The following is a 21,159-nucleotide window of genomic DNA, read 5'->3' on the forward strand; positions in this document are numbered from 1 at the left end:
CAATACACATACATACAGGCAAAACATTCACACATCTTTTCTTAAAAACTTAAAAATGGGCCATGTAGTCTTGGCTTACCTGGAGAATGCCCAGCATGTGTGTGAGGGGTGCACATGTGTGTGGAGGCCAGCCAAGACTACTTGGAGATACACAAACTAATAGAATGGGTAAATAATTAAGAGAGAGCTAGCCAGTAAGAAGCCTGAGCAATGGGCCAAATAGTTTATAATTAATATAAGCCTCTAGGTGTGTATTTAAGACTAAACAGCTGCAGGACTGGTCAGGACATTAATCAGTCTATAATAAGGTCCTATTGCTGAAGACACCACACTGGTCGTAGGACATACAGAACTCAATTAGCTGACTATGAAACATCCTCCTTGCTTGTCCAGCTTTTATAGTGCTAAAAGGTGCTATGCATGTCACTGGGGGAGAAAATACATATATGGTTTTACCCAGTACTGCTCTGCATGATGATAAACAAGATGTGTATCAGTGTCTTGACTGTTTGGGGATATCCAACCACTTCTAATTGGATTGAAGACCTACTCCACAGGAGGAAATTTATGCCTGGTACTGTAAACTTGGTCAGAAGCCCATGGCTGGGGAGGCCCTATGGGCAGGTGAACCTACTATCATTGTTTTGCAATTAGTCATGTTGAACTGTCTTCTAAATATTGTTTATGTCCATAAATCTGTTTTGCTTTCAACCTTAAGTCAGAGAAGCTCCTTTTAGTAGTGGATAGTGGTTAATGCAGAGTGTATCAGGAATAATAAAAACTCAAAGACAGATGTTAGGGTTCATGCTGAATATCAGAAAAGCAAAGGAGCCAAGCCCACCAGAGAGCTCTTACCTCTACCAAGGCTGGGGGGATCCTGTCTTCCCTGTGACTGGAAACTGAAAATCCTATGAGACCCTTTGCTTCTTCCTTATAGACCTCTCTAGTGCTGGGATTAAAGGCGTTATTCTTTTAGACTGCCCTTGAGTGTCTACTGTCTCATCACTAACATTAAAGTTTCATAGTTTCAAGTACCCAATCAAGATGGTATGCCATCATACACAAGAGACAAAACAAAACAAAACACAAAAGTCCAAAATACATAAAAGCCTTAACCCTACAGTGTTTGGGGCTCTAGTCTTTGAACAGGAATCTCATAGAAGCCAAAGTTTCAGCACAAAATCCACTTCTCTCTCTAAGTATCCCATAACATTTCTTCATGAGCGTTCTGGAGATTGGCTTCAGGTTGCTGCTTTTTTTCTGCTGAGTCATTTCTCCAGCCCACAGGAGCAGTTTTCAAAGACAAAAGACAAAAATTCACAGGCAAAAGAATTCCAGGGGCTAGGATGGTAGCCATGTCCTGCACTGCAAAGGCAGGAGCAGAGGCAGGAGGATCACCATGAGTTGGAGGTTGGAGGCCAACCTGATGTACATATTGAGTTCCAGGCCAGCTGGTGAAATCCTGTCATTTTGTCTCAAAAAAAAAAAAAAAAAAAAAAAAAAAAAAAAAAAAAAGAAAAAGAAAAGAGAGAAAACAAAAATGAAAAATGTGAATCTCACAAACCAAGATTATCTAATTGTTTCATTTGGTTTTTTTGAGACAGGGTTTCTCTGTGTAGCCCTGGCTGTCCTGGCACTAGCCCTGTAAACCAGGCTGGCCTAGAACTCAAGGATCTGACTGCCTCTGTCTCTTAAGTGCTGGGATTAAAGTGCAACCACAGCCCAGCATTATCCAATCAGTGCTCACAAATACTATTTTTTAAAAAAGTAATTCATCTTGAAGAACTCTTTTATTTTTATTTTTTGTTTGTTTGTTTATTGAGACAGGATTTCTCTGTATTGCTTTGGAGCCTGGCCTGGAACTCGCTCCATAGACCAGACTGACCTCAAACTCACAGAGATCCACCTGCCTCTGCCTTTAACCCCATGGGAGGCAGAGGCAGGTGGATCTCTGTGAGTTCAAGCCCCACTGGTCTACAGAGGGAGTTCCAGGATACCCAGGGCTATACAAAGAAACAAACAAAAGAAAAAAGAAGGGAAGGGAGGGAGGAAGGAAGGGAGGGAAGGAGGAAGGAAGGGAGGGAAGAAAGAGGAAAAAGAAAGTTCTACGACCTCCCAAAGCAAAGCAAAGCAGTGCCATCAACTGGAACTAAGTATTCAAACACATGAGCCATGGACAGGCATTTATTTCCCTTTAAATCACAGTGGGTATAGAACCTGAATTTTCTAAGGCGAGAAGAATTCTGAAGACAAATAGTGGTGATATTTGCCCAACAACATGAGCATATTTAGTGTAATTGACCTGTACCCTAAAAAATGATGATGATGAGCTGGGCATGATTTAAAACACCTACCATCTCAGCTATCCAGGAGACAAAGGCAAGAATGCAAGTTCAAAGCCAGCAGCTTAGGGAGTCCCTGTCCTGAAAATAAAAAAAGCACTGGGGAAGTAGTTCAGTGGCCTCTGCCTATCACCAACCAGGCACCACTAGTTCAAGGAAGAATAATGACATAAAGTTAAGCTGTTAAGTACGTTTTACCACAATTAATTTTTGTTTGTTTGTTTCTCTGTGTAATGGCCCTTGGAACTTGCTTTTTGACCAGGCTGGCCTCGAACTCACAGAGATCTGTCTACCTCTGCCTCCCGAGTGCTGAGATTAAAGGCGGGCGCCACCACTGCCCAGCCCCACAATTTTTAAGTTACGTTTATGTGTATGGATGTTTTGCTGTGTGTATGTCTGTGCCCCCACATAGTGCCTATAGAAGCCAGAAGGGCTTTCTGGAGTCACAGCCCCTGGGACTAGAGTTGCAGTTAACTGGGAGCCACCTCTTCAGCCACTCTGCTCAAAGTGGCCTTTAGTCCCTGACCCTCCTGCCTCCCCCTCTCAAGTGCTGAGATTGTAGACTTCACCCTCACAACTGGACTTGTATGATTCCTTTTGTATGAAATGTTCAGTGTAGGCAAATCAGTTGATACAGAAAACAAACTAATGTGTAGCAGTGGACACAATTGGGAAGAGTCTTGAAGAAAACAGGTTTTGTGTTTGTCTTAGTGGCTTTACTTTGTCTTTCCCATTTCTAAAACTGAATGTGTTGATAGTGATATATACCTCCACAACTATATTGAAAACTGCCCTGGTTCTTGGAGTCAGTCGACGGGGACCCTGAGGGAAGGAGGGAGAATGAGGGGACAAGAGACTGGAGAGATGGAGATCAAGTCTCATTTAATGAATATAACCACAGGGTTTAAGTAGTGGAGAAATGAGGAAATGGGCCAAAGGGAGGATGTGAGGGAGGCAGAATGTCCTTCCAAGCAGGATGCAGGTGTTCTGCTATAAGATAAGTTGCTATACGATAAGCCTGCAGCTGAGACTGTTTCCGGGTCAGGCTGCATCATATGCTTAACAGGAAAACAGTCATAGGGGAATGGAAAATTACCAGTATGTTAGTATCTAAGAGAGTAGTAGGAAAGATGTCTGTTAAGATGTTAACTTTGCTCTGGGGTTCCCCACAGAAAACCACTGAACTGTATTATTGGAATGAATAAATTATAGAGTTGTGAATTTTATCTTGAAGCGGTTACAAATATGATGGGAGAAGATGGAACATTACAGAACTTTGGGTGACTGACCAGGCGAGTTGTCTCTGTCATTCTAGAGTTTATATGTTATCCTTCTGTGGTCTTTGAAGGAGTTGAAGACAGTTATGGTTATAGTTTTCCTTAGTTAGGATTACAGATAAGTTACATATAGGACTTTAGACTCACAAAGATAGAATAGATGATGGAATATTTTCTTAAATCTTACTGATTATTAATGGACTAAATATTAACTGTGATTCTTATTTGATAACTGTTGTGTGATATATTTTGCTATGTTAAGGTTAAAACCCTTCTTTTTATTTAGACAGACAAGAGGAGATGATGGGAGATGTCATTCTGTAAATATGTTTCTCATACTGGCTAATGAATAAAGCACTGTTGGCCAATAGGAAAGCAAGATAGGTGGGACTAGAAGACAAGGAGGAGAGAGGAAGTAGTAGGGAGGGGTCAACATGGAGAGACTGGAGAACAGAGGTCCGGGCCCATTCTCTAGTAAGATGAGACCATGTGGAAATACTTAGATTAATAGAAATGGGTTAATACTTAAGACAGAGCTAGCCGATAAGAAACAAGTACCTGGCCAACAGCATTATATCAAATACAGAGTCTCTGTGTGTTAATTGGGGCTGGCGCCGCAATGGGTCCCGACCAGCAGGGAAAAACCTTACTCCTTACACAAATGGTCTACACTGGCAAATATATAGTGAATAAAATAGAGTTTGTGTGACAAGAGCACAGAGGAGATGCCGAAGGAGCAGGGTTGTGGAAGAGTAGATGGAGTTCTCGCACACCATGAAAGCTGGACAGCCCTGTTGAATGGCATTACAGTCCCCATGGTAACCACTGAGAAAGTAACTCAAAGGAAATAGTAAAGGGAGAGATGGGAACTTAAATGATACAGAAGAAAATTATTTAACTTCTTTATTGAATCTTTGGGGGTTTCACATCATGCACCCCAATTCTGTTCTCTCCTGGACCCCTATATTTCCCTCTCATCCCTGTTGTATCCTCTCACCATAAAAGAAAACAAAACAAAGTAATCAAGCAAGCAAACAAAAGCAAGAACAATAGAAAGAAAAACACCATTAAAACAAAACAGAACAACAAAAACAAAAACAAAAACAAAATCTCTGCTTCCTTCTCCTTCTCTCTTGCCTCTCCACATCTCTTCCGCCATCCTGATGGCACTGGAGGTTCCAGTGTGTCATGAAGTGTGCTCCTTGTCCCATCAGCTTGACTGGCAACTGTCCATTTCAGTTAGTCATTGGTCTAGCTCAAGGCCTCTGGTTTTTGGTACACCATCCACACCGGATCTTCACCCGAGCTCTTCTGGGGTATCCCATGTCCTGGAGGTCCTGCGGGTATTGTTCTGCAGGACCAGTCCATTCATAAGCTCTCGAAGTACACAGATGTGGTTGATGCTGGGGAGGGTCAACCCACAACGCCAAGTTGTGGGCGTGGGTGTTAATCAGTTAGGTCAGATTGAGGTGCTGAGGCCACCTGCCTCAGGTGTGGTGGTGGATCAGCTCTGCAACCTGCATTCCCTCAGGGTAGGTTCATCTTCACCTATGGTACAGAGTGGGGGCCCTCTCTCCTAAGTGCAGGGCCCAGCTTTCTTGCTGAAGTGGGCAGCGGGAGGTAAGGTCAGCTTTCCCAGGGCAGTGAAGGGTGGGGCTGGCTCAATATAGCCCTCTGATTTCATCGTGCCTGATTCCTAAGGCCTCCTGAAGTACCACTGGCCAAAGACACCAACGCAGACCCCAGCTGGACCATAGACCCAGACATGGCCCTAGGCAGCAGCTTAGGCCCAGACAACATCCTAGCTCTGGGTGGAGGGAATGGCCACTCAGGTGGGAATAGTTCTGGCAGCTGTGTGGTTGTCGGACACCAAGGCCTCAGGTTGCAGCCCCAACCCTGGGCTTCCATGTGACCATTAGCGGCAGTGCAGAATCATGTCTGGGTCAAACCCCCAGCTGCTGCAGGATCCTGGACCCCAGCATGGTCCTTAGCAGCAGCGTGGTCTGGATGTCACCACTGTCCCAGCCGCAGTATGGCCTTGAGACACTAACTTGGCCCTTGATCTTGGGTGTCTTTATAACCTTCGATGGTAGCAAGAGCATCGGACATCAGCACAGACCCTGGCTGCAGTTCAGCCATGGACCCTGATATGGCCCTCAGCTGCAGCTCGGGCCCAGATGCGACCATATCATTGAGTAGCAGCAAAGGTCACCCAGATATGGATGTATCCTGGCCCTCTGTTACCAGCCCAGACTCAGGTTACTGGTTAAGAAAAAAAATTTTAACACAAGAGGAGTTAGAGAAAATGAACAGCAAAAGTGGTATGTGCAAATCTCACATCAGTTTAATGAGTGGATCTCATCCTTTAATTGCACAGCAAAGATTAACACAGTGAATTCACACACACACACACACACACACTGGAGAGATGGTCCAGTAGTTACAAGCAATGGCTGCTCTTCCAAAGGTCATGGGTTCAGTTCCAAACACCCAAATGGCAGCTCACAACAGTCTGTAACTTTAAAGGATTCCAATGTCCTCTTCTGACCTTTGTGGGAACACACATGGTGCACAGACATGCATACAGGCAAAAATACCCTTACTCATAAACAATTTTAAGAAACACATTGTGAAATGCTGTTTAAAGTTTGCCTTTACAAATCAAATGTTCATCAACCTGTAGCCAAGTTAATGCTATGCTTTGAGACCATTTAGAGCCCTGCACTCCTTCTGTTGACATACTGAATACTCAGCCTGTTTAGAATTAACTGACCTTTAAGAACAACAATGCAATCAATCTTATTATACTTTGGGCTTCCAACGTAATTAACTCCTACAAGCTCCACTAAATATGTAGCTTTGATTTTACTATATTCCCTATTTCTTTGTGATCCATTCTTGCCCCTGACTCAAAACAATGCATGCTTGCTTAAGATGTGGTGACTAGACCTAAAACCATTTGCTGGAAGCCCTGAAAGCAGCTCCTCCCACAAATGTTGAAAGCAACAAGTGGGCACAGATTGATAACATCTGATTGTGGCTTTCCGAGTCAATAGGTTTGGAAAAACAATTCCTCCCTTCATGAGACGCCTGGAAAAATTCCCTGTTCTTTCTGTGTGTTTATCCAAAGTATTATTCTCAAGAAATAAAAATGCATTTTTTTCTGCATGAGGAAGAAATGCCTTTTTCTAAATTGTATAGAGATTTCATATGCACTGTGCTCAAAATGAAATCCATTGGAAATCATCTCTGTTAATTATATTAATTTTTTGTTGTATCCAAGGTCTCTTTTTTAAAGACTTATTTATTATGTATACAGTGTTCTGTCTGCAGGCCAGAAGAGGGCACCAGATCTCATTACAGATAATTGTGAGCAACTATGTGGTTGCTGGGAATTGAACTCAGGACCCCTGGAAGAGCAGCCAGAGCTCTTAACTACTGAGCCATCTCTCCAGCCCCTCCAAGGTCTTTTTTGATTTGAATTTTTTTAATTGTTTTGAGACAGGGCCTTAGTATGTCTGCCTGGCCTGGAACTTGATATGTAGACTAGGCTGACCTCAAACTCACAGTGATGCACCTGCCTCTGTCTCCTGAGTGTTGGGATTAAAGACCTGTGCCACCATACCTGATAACTTTATATTATAACTAGCTTTTTACTGGTGCCTATCATTGTATGTGGAGGGGGCTGTGCTTTGTCAGATGGGGGTAGCAAATTCAGGTTTTCCATATGACCAAGGTTGGTTCCGAAAGAGCTATTTCTTTTTACTGATAGACAAGGGTAGGGAGTCTGGCTCTAACTGTAATCTCTGTGACACCATGGTGTCAGTGAAGGAGAAACTTTGGGCTATCTACGTCCCGACCTTTCACTAGGCTTCTAGCGACACCAGCCCCGAAGGGGGGCTGAGCAGCACTTTGTAGCTGCTGAGTAGGGGTAGAAATGCTGGTTTCTTATGTGGTCTTCACTGAGGAATTAAGAGACAGTGTGGGTGGGAGGGGGCTTCACTGGATGAACATGGCAGGGTTTACTTAGTCTTACCTGACACTGTTCCCTGCAACTTCAGGATGGTGAAAAACGGTGCTTTCTACCCGGCCTTTGCTGGTGTAGCCGGAAACAGGACAGTTTTGTGTGTGGAGTTACAGGAATAGTAGGGTTTGTCTTAGAACCCTTCCTTCCCCTTAGCTCCCCTGCTCAGGGCTTCTTTCTCAGCACTTACTCTCCCAGAGCATGGTGTCTTTGTTCTCTGGACATTGTCTCATGTCCCCGGGCTCCCCTTCACCTCCTTTCTGTCATCGCCTCTATTAGTGAGTGGTCCCTAGAGCTGCCTAAAGGAGACTGCTAATTAAGCAGCATAGAGGAAGAAATAGAGCAGGTCCCATTGTTTTGCTTTTGTTTTGTTTTGTTGTTTTCCAGTATCCAAGGACCAGGAGAAGAAGACCTGATGTCAAGACACTCCAGTGAGACTAGGGGACAGTAAGATCACCATCCCTCATCCCACCCTGGGGACTGGCAGAGGGTCACCTGACCTAGAAGCCAAGGGAGAAAGGAAAGGGAACCCAACCTTTGGCAATGTGATGGGGGACAAGCTTTTGACCAGCTTTTTTGTGAAGTCTGTAGCAACCAGAGATATGGTTCAACAGAACTAATGTCGACACTGCTGGGTGGCTTTGCCAATTTGACACAAACCTAGACATATGTGGGAAGAGGGAAACTCAGCTGAAATGATGTCCTCATAAGATTTCAGGTGGGCCATTTTCTTGGTGATTGGTATCAGTGTGGGAGGGTCCAGCTCTCTGTGGGCAATGACACCTCTAGGCTAATGGTCCTGAATGCTATAAGAAAGTAGACTGAACAAGATATGGGGAACAAGCCAGTAAGCAGAACTCCTCCTGCACCAGCTCTATGTTAGCCCCTGCCTCCGGGCTCCTGCCCTGCTTAAGTTTCTGCCTCAACTTCCCTCAGGTGTTATAGAATATTCCTTCACACCATGTGGAGATATATCACTGTGGTTGGTTTAGCAGGCAGGGTTTCCAGACACAGAAGATGCTGGGAAGAAGAAAGGCAGAGTCATCAGCCAGATGGAGAGGAAGCAGCATGGGCAGTACAGAATAAAGGTAATAAAGCCATGAGACAAAGAGTAGGCTGATAAAAATGGGTTAATCCAAGCTGTAAGAGCTAGTTAGAAACAAGCCTAAGCTATCGGTCAAGCTTTCATAATTAATAAGAAGTTTCTGTGGGGTTATTTGGGAGCTGATTGGCAAGACAGAAAAATCTTCCCACATTCATTCAGTAATGGAATATGGCCTGGAAATTGTAATCTGAAACAAACCCTTTCCTCCCCAAGTTTGTATTTGATGACAGAAATAGAAGCCATAACTAAAACAGTATCACAGCCCTTTCAACAACTGACGATTGTTAGTCAAGTGCTTACTTGCTATCTGTGTCCTCTGGCATTATGGGAGGACATATACTCCCTGCCTTTCAATGGCCTAGGATGCATCCTACAAACTTCACTTGCAGAAGTAGAGTCTTCACCACTCAAAAAGTGGGGATGGCATAAAGGAGACCTAACTCCTTTCCCTGGAGACACTAGGCAGATGGGCACAGTGTCTCCTCCAGGTCCCCTTTGCCAAATGTTGGGTTGGAGCTTCCAGCTAGCTCTGCACAAGCTGGAAAACCCCACCTGCCCTATTTCCTCCAACCTCTCCTGCACTGGAAAAACTCTGAGCAAAGGAATGACACCCAAGTGTCCACTCAGGGAACTAGCTTTTGACCACAACTGGACACAGTCCCAGGTCCTGGCTGGCACATCATCACCTAAGGTTTGTAAAACCTCACTGCCTTAGCTTGGGGACACACCTCTGGCTTTGTTCTCTGAGATCGGTGAATCCACTGGGAGATGCTTTGTTCTCAATAGGCCTGTTGCTTTCCTTGATCAGCTTGATCTGGCTTACTGCACCAGTGGGGAGACCTATTATCTGGGAAGAAACATTTCACCAACCACTATACTATACTCATCCCTCCATTTTGGTGAGTGCTGGCCACTAACTTTGCGCACAATTTCTTCCTTCTCCCAAGTATTGCCCATGGGAGCTGCTTTGCCCAGGTTACCACTCTGGCAGCCAGCAGCCAATTACCAGGAGCACAGGAATAATAAAGCTATATCTTTTCACAAAAGAGATCCCACTGTGGTATCCTACAGCCTCCAGAGCTTCCGTGGAGATGACATTATACCAAAAATACCCCCTGACCTCTCTTGTCCTCTTCCAGAGAGAACTTTCATGCACATCCAAATGTGCTCAGGGTCTCCCACCTCAGATTATAGTGCATGATGAATAAATTATGGATTTAAGGGCAATGTAGCACCATCACATTGGCTATGTGGAGGGAAGGAAAGGCCTTGCCAGCTTTCTCCTGCTACTGCAAACCCATACCTGGCACACACCTCTCCCCATGTCTTTGATTCTGAGCTGCTTTGAGGGGAACTGGATTTAGAGTTCTGTCAACCTTAAGTGTATTGATGGGCTCTTCAGATTTCAGGTAAGACCAACATTGTCTCACTCCACAAGGGCTCAGAGAGATGTCTGACAGCCCTTGGTAAATGCTTCTGGCCTGATTCTGCAGGACTCCATGCTGGGGAAACTGGAAGACGGACCTACTGACAGGCCTGCCAAGTTTGGGCATTTTCAGCATCTGCTCCACCACATTTCACCAGTAACCAGTTTGTCTTGGCAGGGTGAACCTCTAGGCCCAGCTTCTCAAGAAGGGATCCAGGAGTGGCCCAGAGTAACCAGTTTTTACCACAGAAACCAACGCTGGTCAGATTTGAATGAGTACCAGTCAAAGAACGACTGGGTGAGAGTTGAGTCAGTTCTGGGTAAGGACACGAATGCATGCAGGGAGCAGGCTCACAATAGCTAACAGGGCTCCCTACAGCCTGTTGCCGCCACCCCTAGCCAAGGGTGCACTGGGACAGCTTCCATTCTCAGGCTGGCAGAAGGGAGAGGAAAGCTTTGGAGAACTAAGATGCTAAAGTGCTGGGCTCCAGGTTTGGAGAGATGGGTCAATGTTAAGAGTGAATACTGCTGTTTCAGAGGACCTGAGTTCAGTTTCCAGTACCCATGTTGCAGGTGGCCTGTAACTCCCTTTCCAGAGGCATCTAACACCTCTAACCTCCTCAGATACTTTTATACATGAGCACAGAGTTAAAAGTGAAACAAATACTTAAATACTAAGTTCAATGAACAGCAAACCTGCCATTTGATGGCATTTCCCCTTCTCCCTTTAAATGCTTGGCTCCTTTGCTCTCAATCGCCCAATCAATCAAAAGGAATGAAGCTCAAAACAGTCTTGTTCTGTTACTCCCTGCTGGGAAGCCTCAGCTTTATCTTTGAAGTCAAGAAGTCTATTTTGTTCTCTCTCTAGCTGGAATCTGTGTACTCAAAACCCTCCTACTCATCCTCACCCAAGCAGTTCCTGTAGTGGCAAACCCAGACTCCCTCCTCCCAACCCCTTCCCCTGGGTGCTGACACCCTATTAGAGTAAGGTGAGGCACTTGGACACCTTTGTGCATCGAGTAGATACAAGGGCTTCTAGGCAGGTCATCCAATGGGGCTCTTCGGGATTTCCAACAGAGCGGACCCAGAGCTGTGGCGCCTAGCTGGACTGGAATCACACAGTTAGATGGACGGTAAAAAGATGATGAGTTATAGGGAGGTCGAATGACCACGAGTAATTTGTTCTCATATTTTCTTCTCCCTGGATCCCAGGAGGTACAATAAGCTAGCATGGAAAGAAAAATAGATATGGCATGTAGATTTCTGCATTTTGTTTCCCAGAAGTCATAGAAATACATATTTTTATGTGCTGAGAAGTAGGAAGGACAAGAGTAGGAGAGGAAGAGGAAGAGAATGGGGCCACATATTAGCAATTAATACACCCAGGCAGAGGACATGTAGCAGCAGTCCATCACTAAACTTGTCATTCAATAGTTAATACAATGGTTTAAAATTAGGTGTATAACTAGAAAAGTATTTTGAAACAATTGGAATTCGGTCCCAATTTTTAATTAAAAATTAGACTTAATGATAAATATAAGTCAAACACAATACTTAGTGGTGAAATGCTAAAGTCTGCCATCCAGGTTTAAGAATAAAGATGTTCACTATCACTAACTTTTATTCACCATCAAACTGAAGATTCTAAGCAGTACATTTAGACATGAAATAGAAATTAAAATAAAAACTGTACTTCTTAGAATCCCCCATGACAGCGCCCCTTACCAGCAGGAAGTAGTTTGGAAAGAACGATGCCCAAACTCCCAAATATTGTCTATAAATGTTTGTTTTCATTTAAATGGACTTGGTTATATAAAATAAATAAAAAAAATAAAAACTGTAAGTGATGTTTAAGATTAAATAGTTTGTAGATGAAATACTTAAAAAGATACATACTTAAGACAATCTATTGATAAAATATTACAGATTGAAGTGTGATGCTGGATGTAAAGATGTTATTTTAAAAAAATCAGTTGTGCTTCTAAGTGACATTCACTTAAGTATTTATAACAAAAACTTAGTGAAATGTACAATTATATAAAATACTTAAAGTAAATGATGTGCAAGATGAACAGTCTTTAAATATTTTTAAATTTTATTTTTTATGTTTTTAGATTATAATAGAATTACATAATTTCCCCCCTTCCCTTTCCTCCCTCCAAACCCTCCCATATAACCTTTCTTTCTCCTTCAGATTCATGGCTTCTTTTTCATTAATTGTTTTTATGTACATATATGTATAGATATATTCCAAATATATAAATACAACCTGCTCAGTCTATATAATGTTTCTTGTGTGTATGTTTCTCCTAACTGCAGTCTAAATATTTGTCCTTATACTCATAGATACGTGTAGTTCTCACCTTTCACCAAGGAAATTTCTCTTTGTTGCAGAGACCATTACAGAATACCACAACCAACCAAAATGCAGTTATGGATCATATGCCAGTACAGCTCTTGTACCTAGTAACTTTCAGAAAAAGGGACAGAAAGACTGTGAGAGCATGTGTCCTGGGAATGTCAAAAGCCTCACCCTCACTGGTAAGTTTTAAGTGAAATCGATGGAGAACTGCAAAAACAACATTCCAAGGTCAAAGTATGTAAGTTGCTGGTTCTACACTAATTGATTTAGAAACTGAATATAACGTCAATGAAAATCCAGCATGTTTTTAAAAATAGTAAATGCATTTTAAATTTAACAACATCCTTGGCATGGCAACACACATCTGTAACCTTGAACTTGGGAAACTGAGGCAGAAGTGTAAGGATTCAGGCATTACGCTGGCCTGCCCCTGTCACCTGGCAGAATGCACTCAGGCAGCACTCTGGTCAGCCCAGGGTTCCGTGAGTACTAGTCTGCAGGCAGGTGTAAAGGACCCCTTTGAAAGTCAGACCCCTGCCCACTTATTTTCTCTTTTGCTCTCTTCCTCTCTCTTTCTCTCTCTCTCCTGCTTTCAGTTGGCCACCAGCTACCCTCCTCTTCTTCTCCCCCCCCCCCCGCCCTCTCTCCTCTTCTGTTCCCGGTGTCTCTATGTCTCTTCCCTTCTCCCTCATTCCCTGTCTAAATAAACTCCTCAATTAAGCTTTATTTGCCTGGCTTGTTATTCCCTCCACCATCCGCCCCGGTCACCCTCACCTGCTACGGAACCTGCTATGCTCTCCCACGTGGTCCCTTACCTTGGGACCCCACTCACTTGGGACCCTTGGGACCACCCTCTCCCCCGTCTCCTGATTTTATTCTTATAACTGTAACTAAAGAACAAGAAGGAGTATTGGAAGCTCAGAACCAGACATTAAAACCTCTCAGGATACCTTGATGCATGTGTTGCTGGTTGTATGCCAACTTAATACAAACTATATCCATTTGGGAAGAGGGAACCTCAATGAAGAAAATGCCGCCACCAGACTGGCCTGTGAGGAAGCCTGTAAATTTTCTTGACTGATGTGGACAGCACCATCCCTGGATGGTGGTCAGTGGTGCTTGTAAGAAAGCAGGCCGAGCAAGCGTGGGAACAGCCAGTAAGCATCACTCCTCCATAGTTTCTGCATCAGGTTCTGCCTTCAAGTTCCGGCCTTGAGTCCACCCTGACTTCCCTGGATGATGGGCTATAAGCTGTAAGATGAAATAAACCCTTTCCTGCCCAAGTGCTTTTGGTCACGGTGTTTATCATATCAATAGAAATTCTAAGACACTGTAGTACATAGAAAAGCTTGTTGTTTATCTAAAGTTGTTAAGATACTGTGGTATTGTATGATAGACAAAATGATCAATAGATCAGAATAGAGAATATAGAATAGACCATTGCATAGACATTTGATTTGTGATTAATCTCCACTGCAGTGAGATGTGAGAAAGACAGAAAGCGTAACAAATAGCGCTGGGCATACTTTTCAGTTAAAAACAAGTACATTTGATCATTTCGTCACCACAACACAGAAATTGAATCTAGCTGGGTGTGGTGGTGCACACCTTTAATCCCAGCAGCACTCAGAGGCAGGCAGATCTCTGTGAGTTTGAGGCCAGCCTGGGGCCCATATTGAGATCCTTTTCTAAAAAATGACAAACCAAAAAACCAACTAAACAAACAAAAAAACAGACACAACTAATAATGGCATTGAAGAGAAGGGGAGCACGGAAGAGCAGAGTGGTAAAGACTCTAGGGTCCACATTTGTGGTCCCTGCTGCACGAACATCAGGCTCTCATATTGATGGCTGTTTCATAAACCTCAGACTTGTAGGCTCATTCTGTCCCATCATCCACTAGTTGTGGCTATTGCCGCTGAGATGATAGCAGAAAGCAGAAGCTTGACGATAAAAATGCAAAAGTGTGCATGGACTGGAGGACAGTGGTTACTCCAGGCAAAGAAGCAAGACCAGAGAATCACAAACCCTGAAAAGTCTTTTCTAGGGGAGAAAGGTGCTGTAGACTGTGACTATTTCTTATGTGGAAAAATCCTCTTTTAGAAGATAGACCTCTGTCTATGTGAACAACCTAAAATGTCTTTAATACTTGTGTCTTCATGTACGCGCGCGCGCGCGCACACACACACACACACACACACACACACACACACACACACACAATCAACAAATAAGTAAACAAGGAATCAAAACTAAACTGTCTGCCAGGCTGGTGAGTGGGTAAAAGCTCTTCCATGCATCCCTGAATTCCACCTTGGAAGGAGATAGCAGACTTCTGAAAGTTAGTTCTGACCTTTGACACCACACTCATACTGTGACAGACACACAACACATGTGTGCGCACGCACACACACACAGAGACAAATAATAATAAAGTTTTTATTTTAAATTTAAAAAGTGTGTCAGTGGGAAACAGAACTCAGAGTCACTCTGGCAGAAGGATGCTTATCTTCAGAGGGATGAGACAATTGTTTCGGGTTTCTCATTTTGATGTATAATTTACCTGGAACTGACTGGTGTGTGTGTGTGTGTGTGTGTGTAAATGTAAACTGAAATGGTGTTTCAGTGATGGGATCACTGAGGAAAGACAGATATTATATCTCATTTTATATTGATCATGACACCTGACCCAATTGTGGAACCAGAATGTAACCATCATCCAGTTGCCAGTTGTCTCCAGTACAGATTAGAGTCTGCAGAGGCTGGCCCTTGGAAGGCTGGGCTAGGTAAGAAAGGCTTGTAATTGAATGGAACAGGCTTGGGTAGATAAGCTTTGCTTTTCTGTGTGGGCTTCCATCTGGGACAGCAGGAGAGGCCAAGCACTGGCAGGGTGAGGGTGTGTGAATCATGCATCCCAAGTGAGAGGAATCCTAGATTCTGTCCAAGAACACTAGAGAACAAGTGGATATCTCCAAGGACAAGAACAAGGATGCTTCCCCAGAAGGCTGCAGGGCATTGGTGGTGGTGGTGGTGGTGGTGGTAAAGACAGGGTTTCCAAATGCCTGAGGTCCAGACTGGGCATTGGACTCACTGAATATTGGATTTAAAGAAAAAAAAAAAAAAAAAAAAAAAAAAAAACAAACTGGCTTTCAGGAGAGAAGCTGACCTTACCTAGGGAGTAGTATGTCTCAGGTCTGGAAACCTGGCAGCAATCTGGGTGGGTGAATAGGCCAAGGGAATTTTTTACTATGCTCCTTTTAAACTCTTAGGTAAAGCCAAAAGGGGTCTGGGGAAGAGGGGTAGAAGTGTGATCAAAGGGGCAACCTGAGACCTGTAAGCTGCCCACTGATATGTGATTTCATTTCTGCACCCCTACACATCTAGGTTAGGATTTTGTTTTTGTTTTTAGAGACAGGGTTTCTCTGTGTAACAGCTCTGACTGTCTTGGAACTTAATCTGTAGACTAGGCTGGTCTCAAACTCACAGAGATCTGCCTGCCTCTGCCTCTAGAATGCTGGGATCAAAGGCATGCACCACCACCGCCTTGCTCTAGGTTAGTATTTAACATGCTCTGTTCTAATTCTCAGCAATGTCTCAAAACCCTCATCTTGGCCTTGGAAAGATGGTCAGAATTACCAAGTTCTAAATTCCTGATCATGTCCTCAGACAACACTGTCAGGACTGAGTCCATCTAGAAGGCTCAACACAGGGGCTAATCTCTCAGCTGATCACGGGAGATGTTTTAAAAGCTTGAGACACAAAGTGGCCTTAGGAGGGCTACAGAGCCACTGAGAAAAGCAGACCAAGGAAGCAGGCAAGACAGCCTACGTGGCCACCTGCATCTGGTTTATTGCTCCACTTTGTCCAAACTCAGCAGAGTGTGAGGCCACCAAGGGTCAGCCAGGCTGTTCTTTGGGGCCAACTAGAGTTGGGTGTGTGGTGGTACAGGAAAAAAATTCAAGAAACATCCATTGGGGTAAGAGTCAAAATTCAGGAGGCCCTTCTGAGCCTCTTCCATGCCTACATCCCCTCACAAGGAGGTGTGATGGGATCTGCATGAATGTGCTAATTTCAGAGGAAGTTGGGGCAGCCGTTGGGGGTCCAGTGGCTTGTGGGCAGCTCCATGGGAGCCTGAATGGGCCTCCTGAGACTGCTAGACATCAACTAGTTCATGAGAGAAAGTGGGCTGCTAGGCCAGATGAGATTGGTCAGATGCAAACAGGACCTCGTCTAGACCACCTCTCCCTGAGATGTCCTTGTTCCCATGGTTCCTAATGCTTGCTCATCTTACCAACATCTCTGGTCTTCACAAAATCCACCTCTTACAGAGGAACCAATCCAGTGGGTAAGGTCTGACATCCCAACACCTCCCCCTGATGCTCTCTTGCCAAGAGTATCCTCACAGTGCTGGGCATCTAATGTGCCCCAAGAAAGGGAGGTAAGTATGAGGGTCTATGGGTATGCAGGGGGCCTTGAGCACAGAGGTGAAGGCCTCTGCATCCCAGGGATTGAGGTCTTGACCCTATATCTGTTTGTGCTGCCATCCCGGCCATGAGCATGAATCCAGAAGGACCTCCAGTCCAGCCTCATTGGGGGCAGCTCCTGCAGACCTGGTGGGAACAGAAGGAGAAGAAAGTCTTGGAGGAAGGCTGGCTGCAAGGGGATAGGAAGCCATTTCCTTCCATGTACCTTAGTCAGTTATCTAGACAGGCACAAGGAAGACTTGGACCTCAACTCCCCAACCCTGCCAAACCCATTCCAGGACCACGTGAAAGAGGAAGACTGAAAAATAGACACCTACCATAATTAAGAGTATGCCAGGCCCTGGAGTCCCCGGGCTGCAGAGTGGAACTTGTCAGTATCTTCAAAAGGCTGGTCTGTGGTCACCAAGGAGAGAGGGAAATAAGACTTCTGTGACCTGGTGATCTTACCTGCCTGTTCTTCTCTGGCTGAAGATAGAAGGCAGGATATATAACGCTTCCTACAGGCTGTCAGTCTATCTGGCTCTTGTTTGGGGCCAGCACTACAAATGGAAAGGGGTACCCTCTGGTGTCTCAGGATGCACAGCCTACACCCTTGATTCCCTTACTTCCCTGACCTCTGGCATTCTTTAGACTGCCCTCTTCCTCCTCTTCTCCCTACCCTGTGTGTTACTGTGTGTCTGTGGTGTATGTATGTGTGTGCAGGTGGGCTCACGTGTGTGTGTGTGTGTGTGTGTGTGTGTGTGCATGCGTGCCTGTGTGCGTGCATAGGTGCGTGTGTGTATGTGTGTGTGGTGAAGGCCAGAGGCTGGCTCTGGGTAGTCTTCCTCCGCTTTATTTTTTTAGAGACAATGTCACTCACTGAAACTAGAACTTGCCAATATTTTCCAAGTAGACTCACTGGCCAGTGAGCCTTGGGTATCTGCTCGTCTGTCCCAGGGCTGGGGTTAGAGGTGTGTTCCACCATACCCAGCTTTTATGTAGGAGTTAGGCATCCATTGATCATGCTTGTATAGCAAATACTTTTGATCAGGTCATCTCCTAGGCTCAGACCCACCTTCCTCAGTGGCCTGTGCTAAGGAAAGGAAGCAGATGGGACAGGGCCAGGACAGTGATGAAGAGGAGCACTGATACAAATTCACAGGAGCACCCTGCCAGCTACCCACAGGTAGGAAATACATCATTTCACTAGCTCCTACCCAACTGACATCTTCCTTGAGCTGGCAGAATTCATGAGTCCTCTATCTTCCCTCATCTTTCCCATTTTAAACTGTACACACACACACACACACGTTAAGACAAATTACCCAAAAATTGGAAATAAGATCAAGAAAAGGGGTGCTGTGTCTTTTGGGGGGTGGAAATTGGGAACCAGGTCCTCTATGTAACCCAGGCTGGAGATCTTTCTTTCTCCGCCTCTTAAGTTCTGGGATTCCCAACTCCACCTTCCTGACATTTCAGGCAGGCTGCCAGGCCCACCCAGCATCTGTTGTGTTCTGAAGGTCAAAACTCCGGTCCTCATGTTCAAGAGATTTAACTTCTAAGCCATCCCCCCAGTCATCATGTATTCTTTTTATTGTTGTTGTTGCTGCTTTTGTTTGTGTGTTTGTTTTCCTGAGACAGGGTTTCTTTGTGTAGCCTTGTCTATCCTGGAACTTAACTGTAGACTTTTTCCAATTGTGATTTCAATCTTCTTGGCCAAGTGGTCAGTTGAGTGGATCTAGAACCCTTCCAGTTTTAAGGTTCAAGGAAGTGGAGTCTAGATGGATCTTCCTGAACCCCCATAGAACGTCTTACCAGGCACCCCCAAAAACAACTGGCCAACTGCATGGGGGCATTAGTGACGACGAGATGGAGTAGACCTCTCCTCAGGTCGCTATGAGGCAGCCTTGATTGCTCACCTGGAAGCCCCTCTCTGTGGGCTCTGGGGCAGGCTTGGGATGGGGAGCTGGGTGGGCGCAGCACAGGGGCGAAGGCGCTCCTCTGTTTGACAGCGGAGATCATGTTGACAGGCGAGAAGGAGAAGACGCTGGTGGTGGGGGCAGCGGCCGGGAGGGACATGGAGGAGGCAGCCGCCAGCGGGGGGCTAGAGGGCATGACTCCGGGGCGGGGCGAGGAAGGGGCAGGTGCCACAGGGAAGGCAGTGGGAGACACAACAGGGAGACAGCACCAGAGTGAGCAGCAGGATTGAGGTGTCCCATGGGCTGCTGACCAGGCTGCAGGCTCAGACCTCCCTGGGGGCTATGAGTGAGGGTCCTAAGAAAACCAGTTCAAGGAAACATCTAGAGGTAAAACGGGATCTTCTGGGTCCTGGACCAGCCCTTGCCTTTTTAGAAGTCTGGACATCATTTTCAGATTTGGAGATGACAGGACCAGACCCAGTGAAAACGACAGACAGACAGACAGACAGACAGACAGTGGGAAGTACTCTCAAAGGGGAAGGGAGATGAAAAAATTGGAATTCCTTCTGAATACCACTGGAATTCTGAAATGCTAAGAGATGTTTATGGGCCTGTGCTGCCAAGGCTACAGTCAAAGCTCAAGGGTCACAACCAAGGAGGAGTAAGTAGGTAGGCATGGTGCAGCCTCCTGAGTAAGACTGCTGTACCGAGGAGACAGCTCACACAAGCACCCTCACAACGTCCATACACGATGTGCCCTGTACTCTGCTCTACTCCTGACCCTGGGCACGGTTTCTTTCCACTTTAATCTAAGGCCCTGTTGTTGCCAGTGGACCCTAGGAGCCCCTTGCATCTGCTAGGGCTCCTGGTCAGGGCATCTCAGTCCCACCTCTGTGTCTTCATCTGAACCCACTTCCCTGCTTCTCTTTTCTAAAGACCAGAAGGCAGGGTTTTCAATCTTCTCCAACCAGCAGGCAATGGGCAGCAGGTACAGACTGCCTGGAAGAAATCTGTGGCCTGGGGAGGCTGCTTTGCCATCAGAACACCCATCCAAAAACGACTGCAATGGCTACCCTATTCTCAATGTCCTTAGCTTGTGGTCCCATCTCCTTGAAGAAAATACTCAGTGCTAGCTGGTAAAGCCTGGGCCAGTATGAAGTGAATAAAATCAATGATATATATATGGTATCTGCCAAGGCCCAGAGAACTAACAGTCACACTTTGCAGAGTTATGGAGTTCTAGACTTGTTAATAACTAATACCAAAGACCAAGTAGAGACACAGAAAGCCCTAGACCCTCTGGCTCAGACAATTCTGACATTTTAGGGACACCTTGGCAAACTAAATGAGAATGACACCCTACATAATTGTGTCACAAAGCACCCTGAACTCAGGTGAATGGATGTGAACCTGGATAAGCACATTCTCAGATGGGAACAGGCCTGGGTAGAGTCCTGAGTGTCCCTGCTGATGGTGAAGCAGGGTATAAGTGACTCTGGTTGACTAGGGTGGCCCAGGACTGACTGTGCACTGGGGCAGCGCCCCCCCCCCCCCGCACTGGGGCAGTGCCCCCCCCCCGCACTGGGGCAGCGCCCCCCCTGCACTGGGGCAGCGCCCCCCCCGCACTGGGGCAGCGCCCCCCCCCGCACTGGGGCAGCGCCCCCCCTGCACTGGGGCAGTGCCCCCCCCGCACTGGGGCAGCGCGCCCCCCCCCCGCACTGGGGCAGTGCCCCCCCTACTGGGGCAGCGCCCCCCCCCCCCGCACTGGGGCAGCGCCCCCCCTCCCGCAGTACTGTTGTGTATCTGGGAACCGGTGAGAGGGAAACACAAGGGAAACCTGGAAAAGGGCGATGAGCTCAGTCTTAGAATGGATGTGAGTGGAGCACTGGAACATGGCTGAGCTAAGTGCCAGGAGAGACTGGCCTTGGGAGGGGCACAAGGGCACAAGGGTCTACAGCCCATGTGGACTCTGGCTTGGAGGGACATTGGGCTTCAAAGTTAAAGCCAGGCCAGACTTGTAGCCATTAAGAACAGCCCTCATGGTAAGGAAAGGTAGGCAAGTAGCTGGCTAGACGGGTATTTTAGGTAATGAAAAACAGAGAGGAATGAGGAGGCAGAGATGGGGGACTCCAGCTAGAACCATAACAAGTTCTTTCTTCAGCGGATGGCAGGCAGTGTGAAACGAGGAAGCATAAAAATCCACTGTCCATCCATCTATCAGGGAGCTGCCTTAACCCAACG

General features: G+C 45.8%; 1 protein-coding gene across 3 annotated transcripts in view; it reads right to left on the reverse strand.

The window, feature by feature from the left end:
* Nucleotides 1-16,365: 16,365 nt before the first annotated feature.
* Ebf4 (EBF family member 4) overlaps nt 16,366-21,159 on the reverse strand; it is a 68,212-nt gene continuing 63,418 nt past the window's right edge. For 2 of the 3 annotated variants that reach the window (XM_051183398.1, XM_051183396.1), the window contains 3 exons: nt 18,919-19,116; nt 17,338-17,413; nt 16,366-17,146 (listed from right to left, as the gene is read on the reverse strand). In XM_051183398.1, the coding sequence (XP_051039355.1) occupies nt 17,343-17,413; nt 18,919-19,116 (269 nt within the window). In that variant the 3' untranslated portion in view covers nt 16,366-17,146; nt 17,338-17,342. The remainder of the gene's footprint in view (nt 17,147-17,337; nt 17,414-18,918; nt 19,117-21,159) is intronic. The other variant, XR_007834445.1, reaches the window with a different exon arrangement.

The sequence above is a fragment of the Phodopus roborovskii genome, unplaced genomic scaffold (assembly GCF_943737965.1).
Source record: "Phodopus roborovskii unplaced genomic scaffold, PHOROB, whole genome shotgun sequence".
Classification (NCBI taxonomy): Eukaryota; Metazoa; Chordata; class Mammalia; order Rodentia; family Cricetidae; genus Phodopus; species Phodopus roborovskii.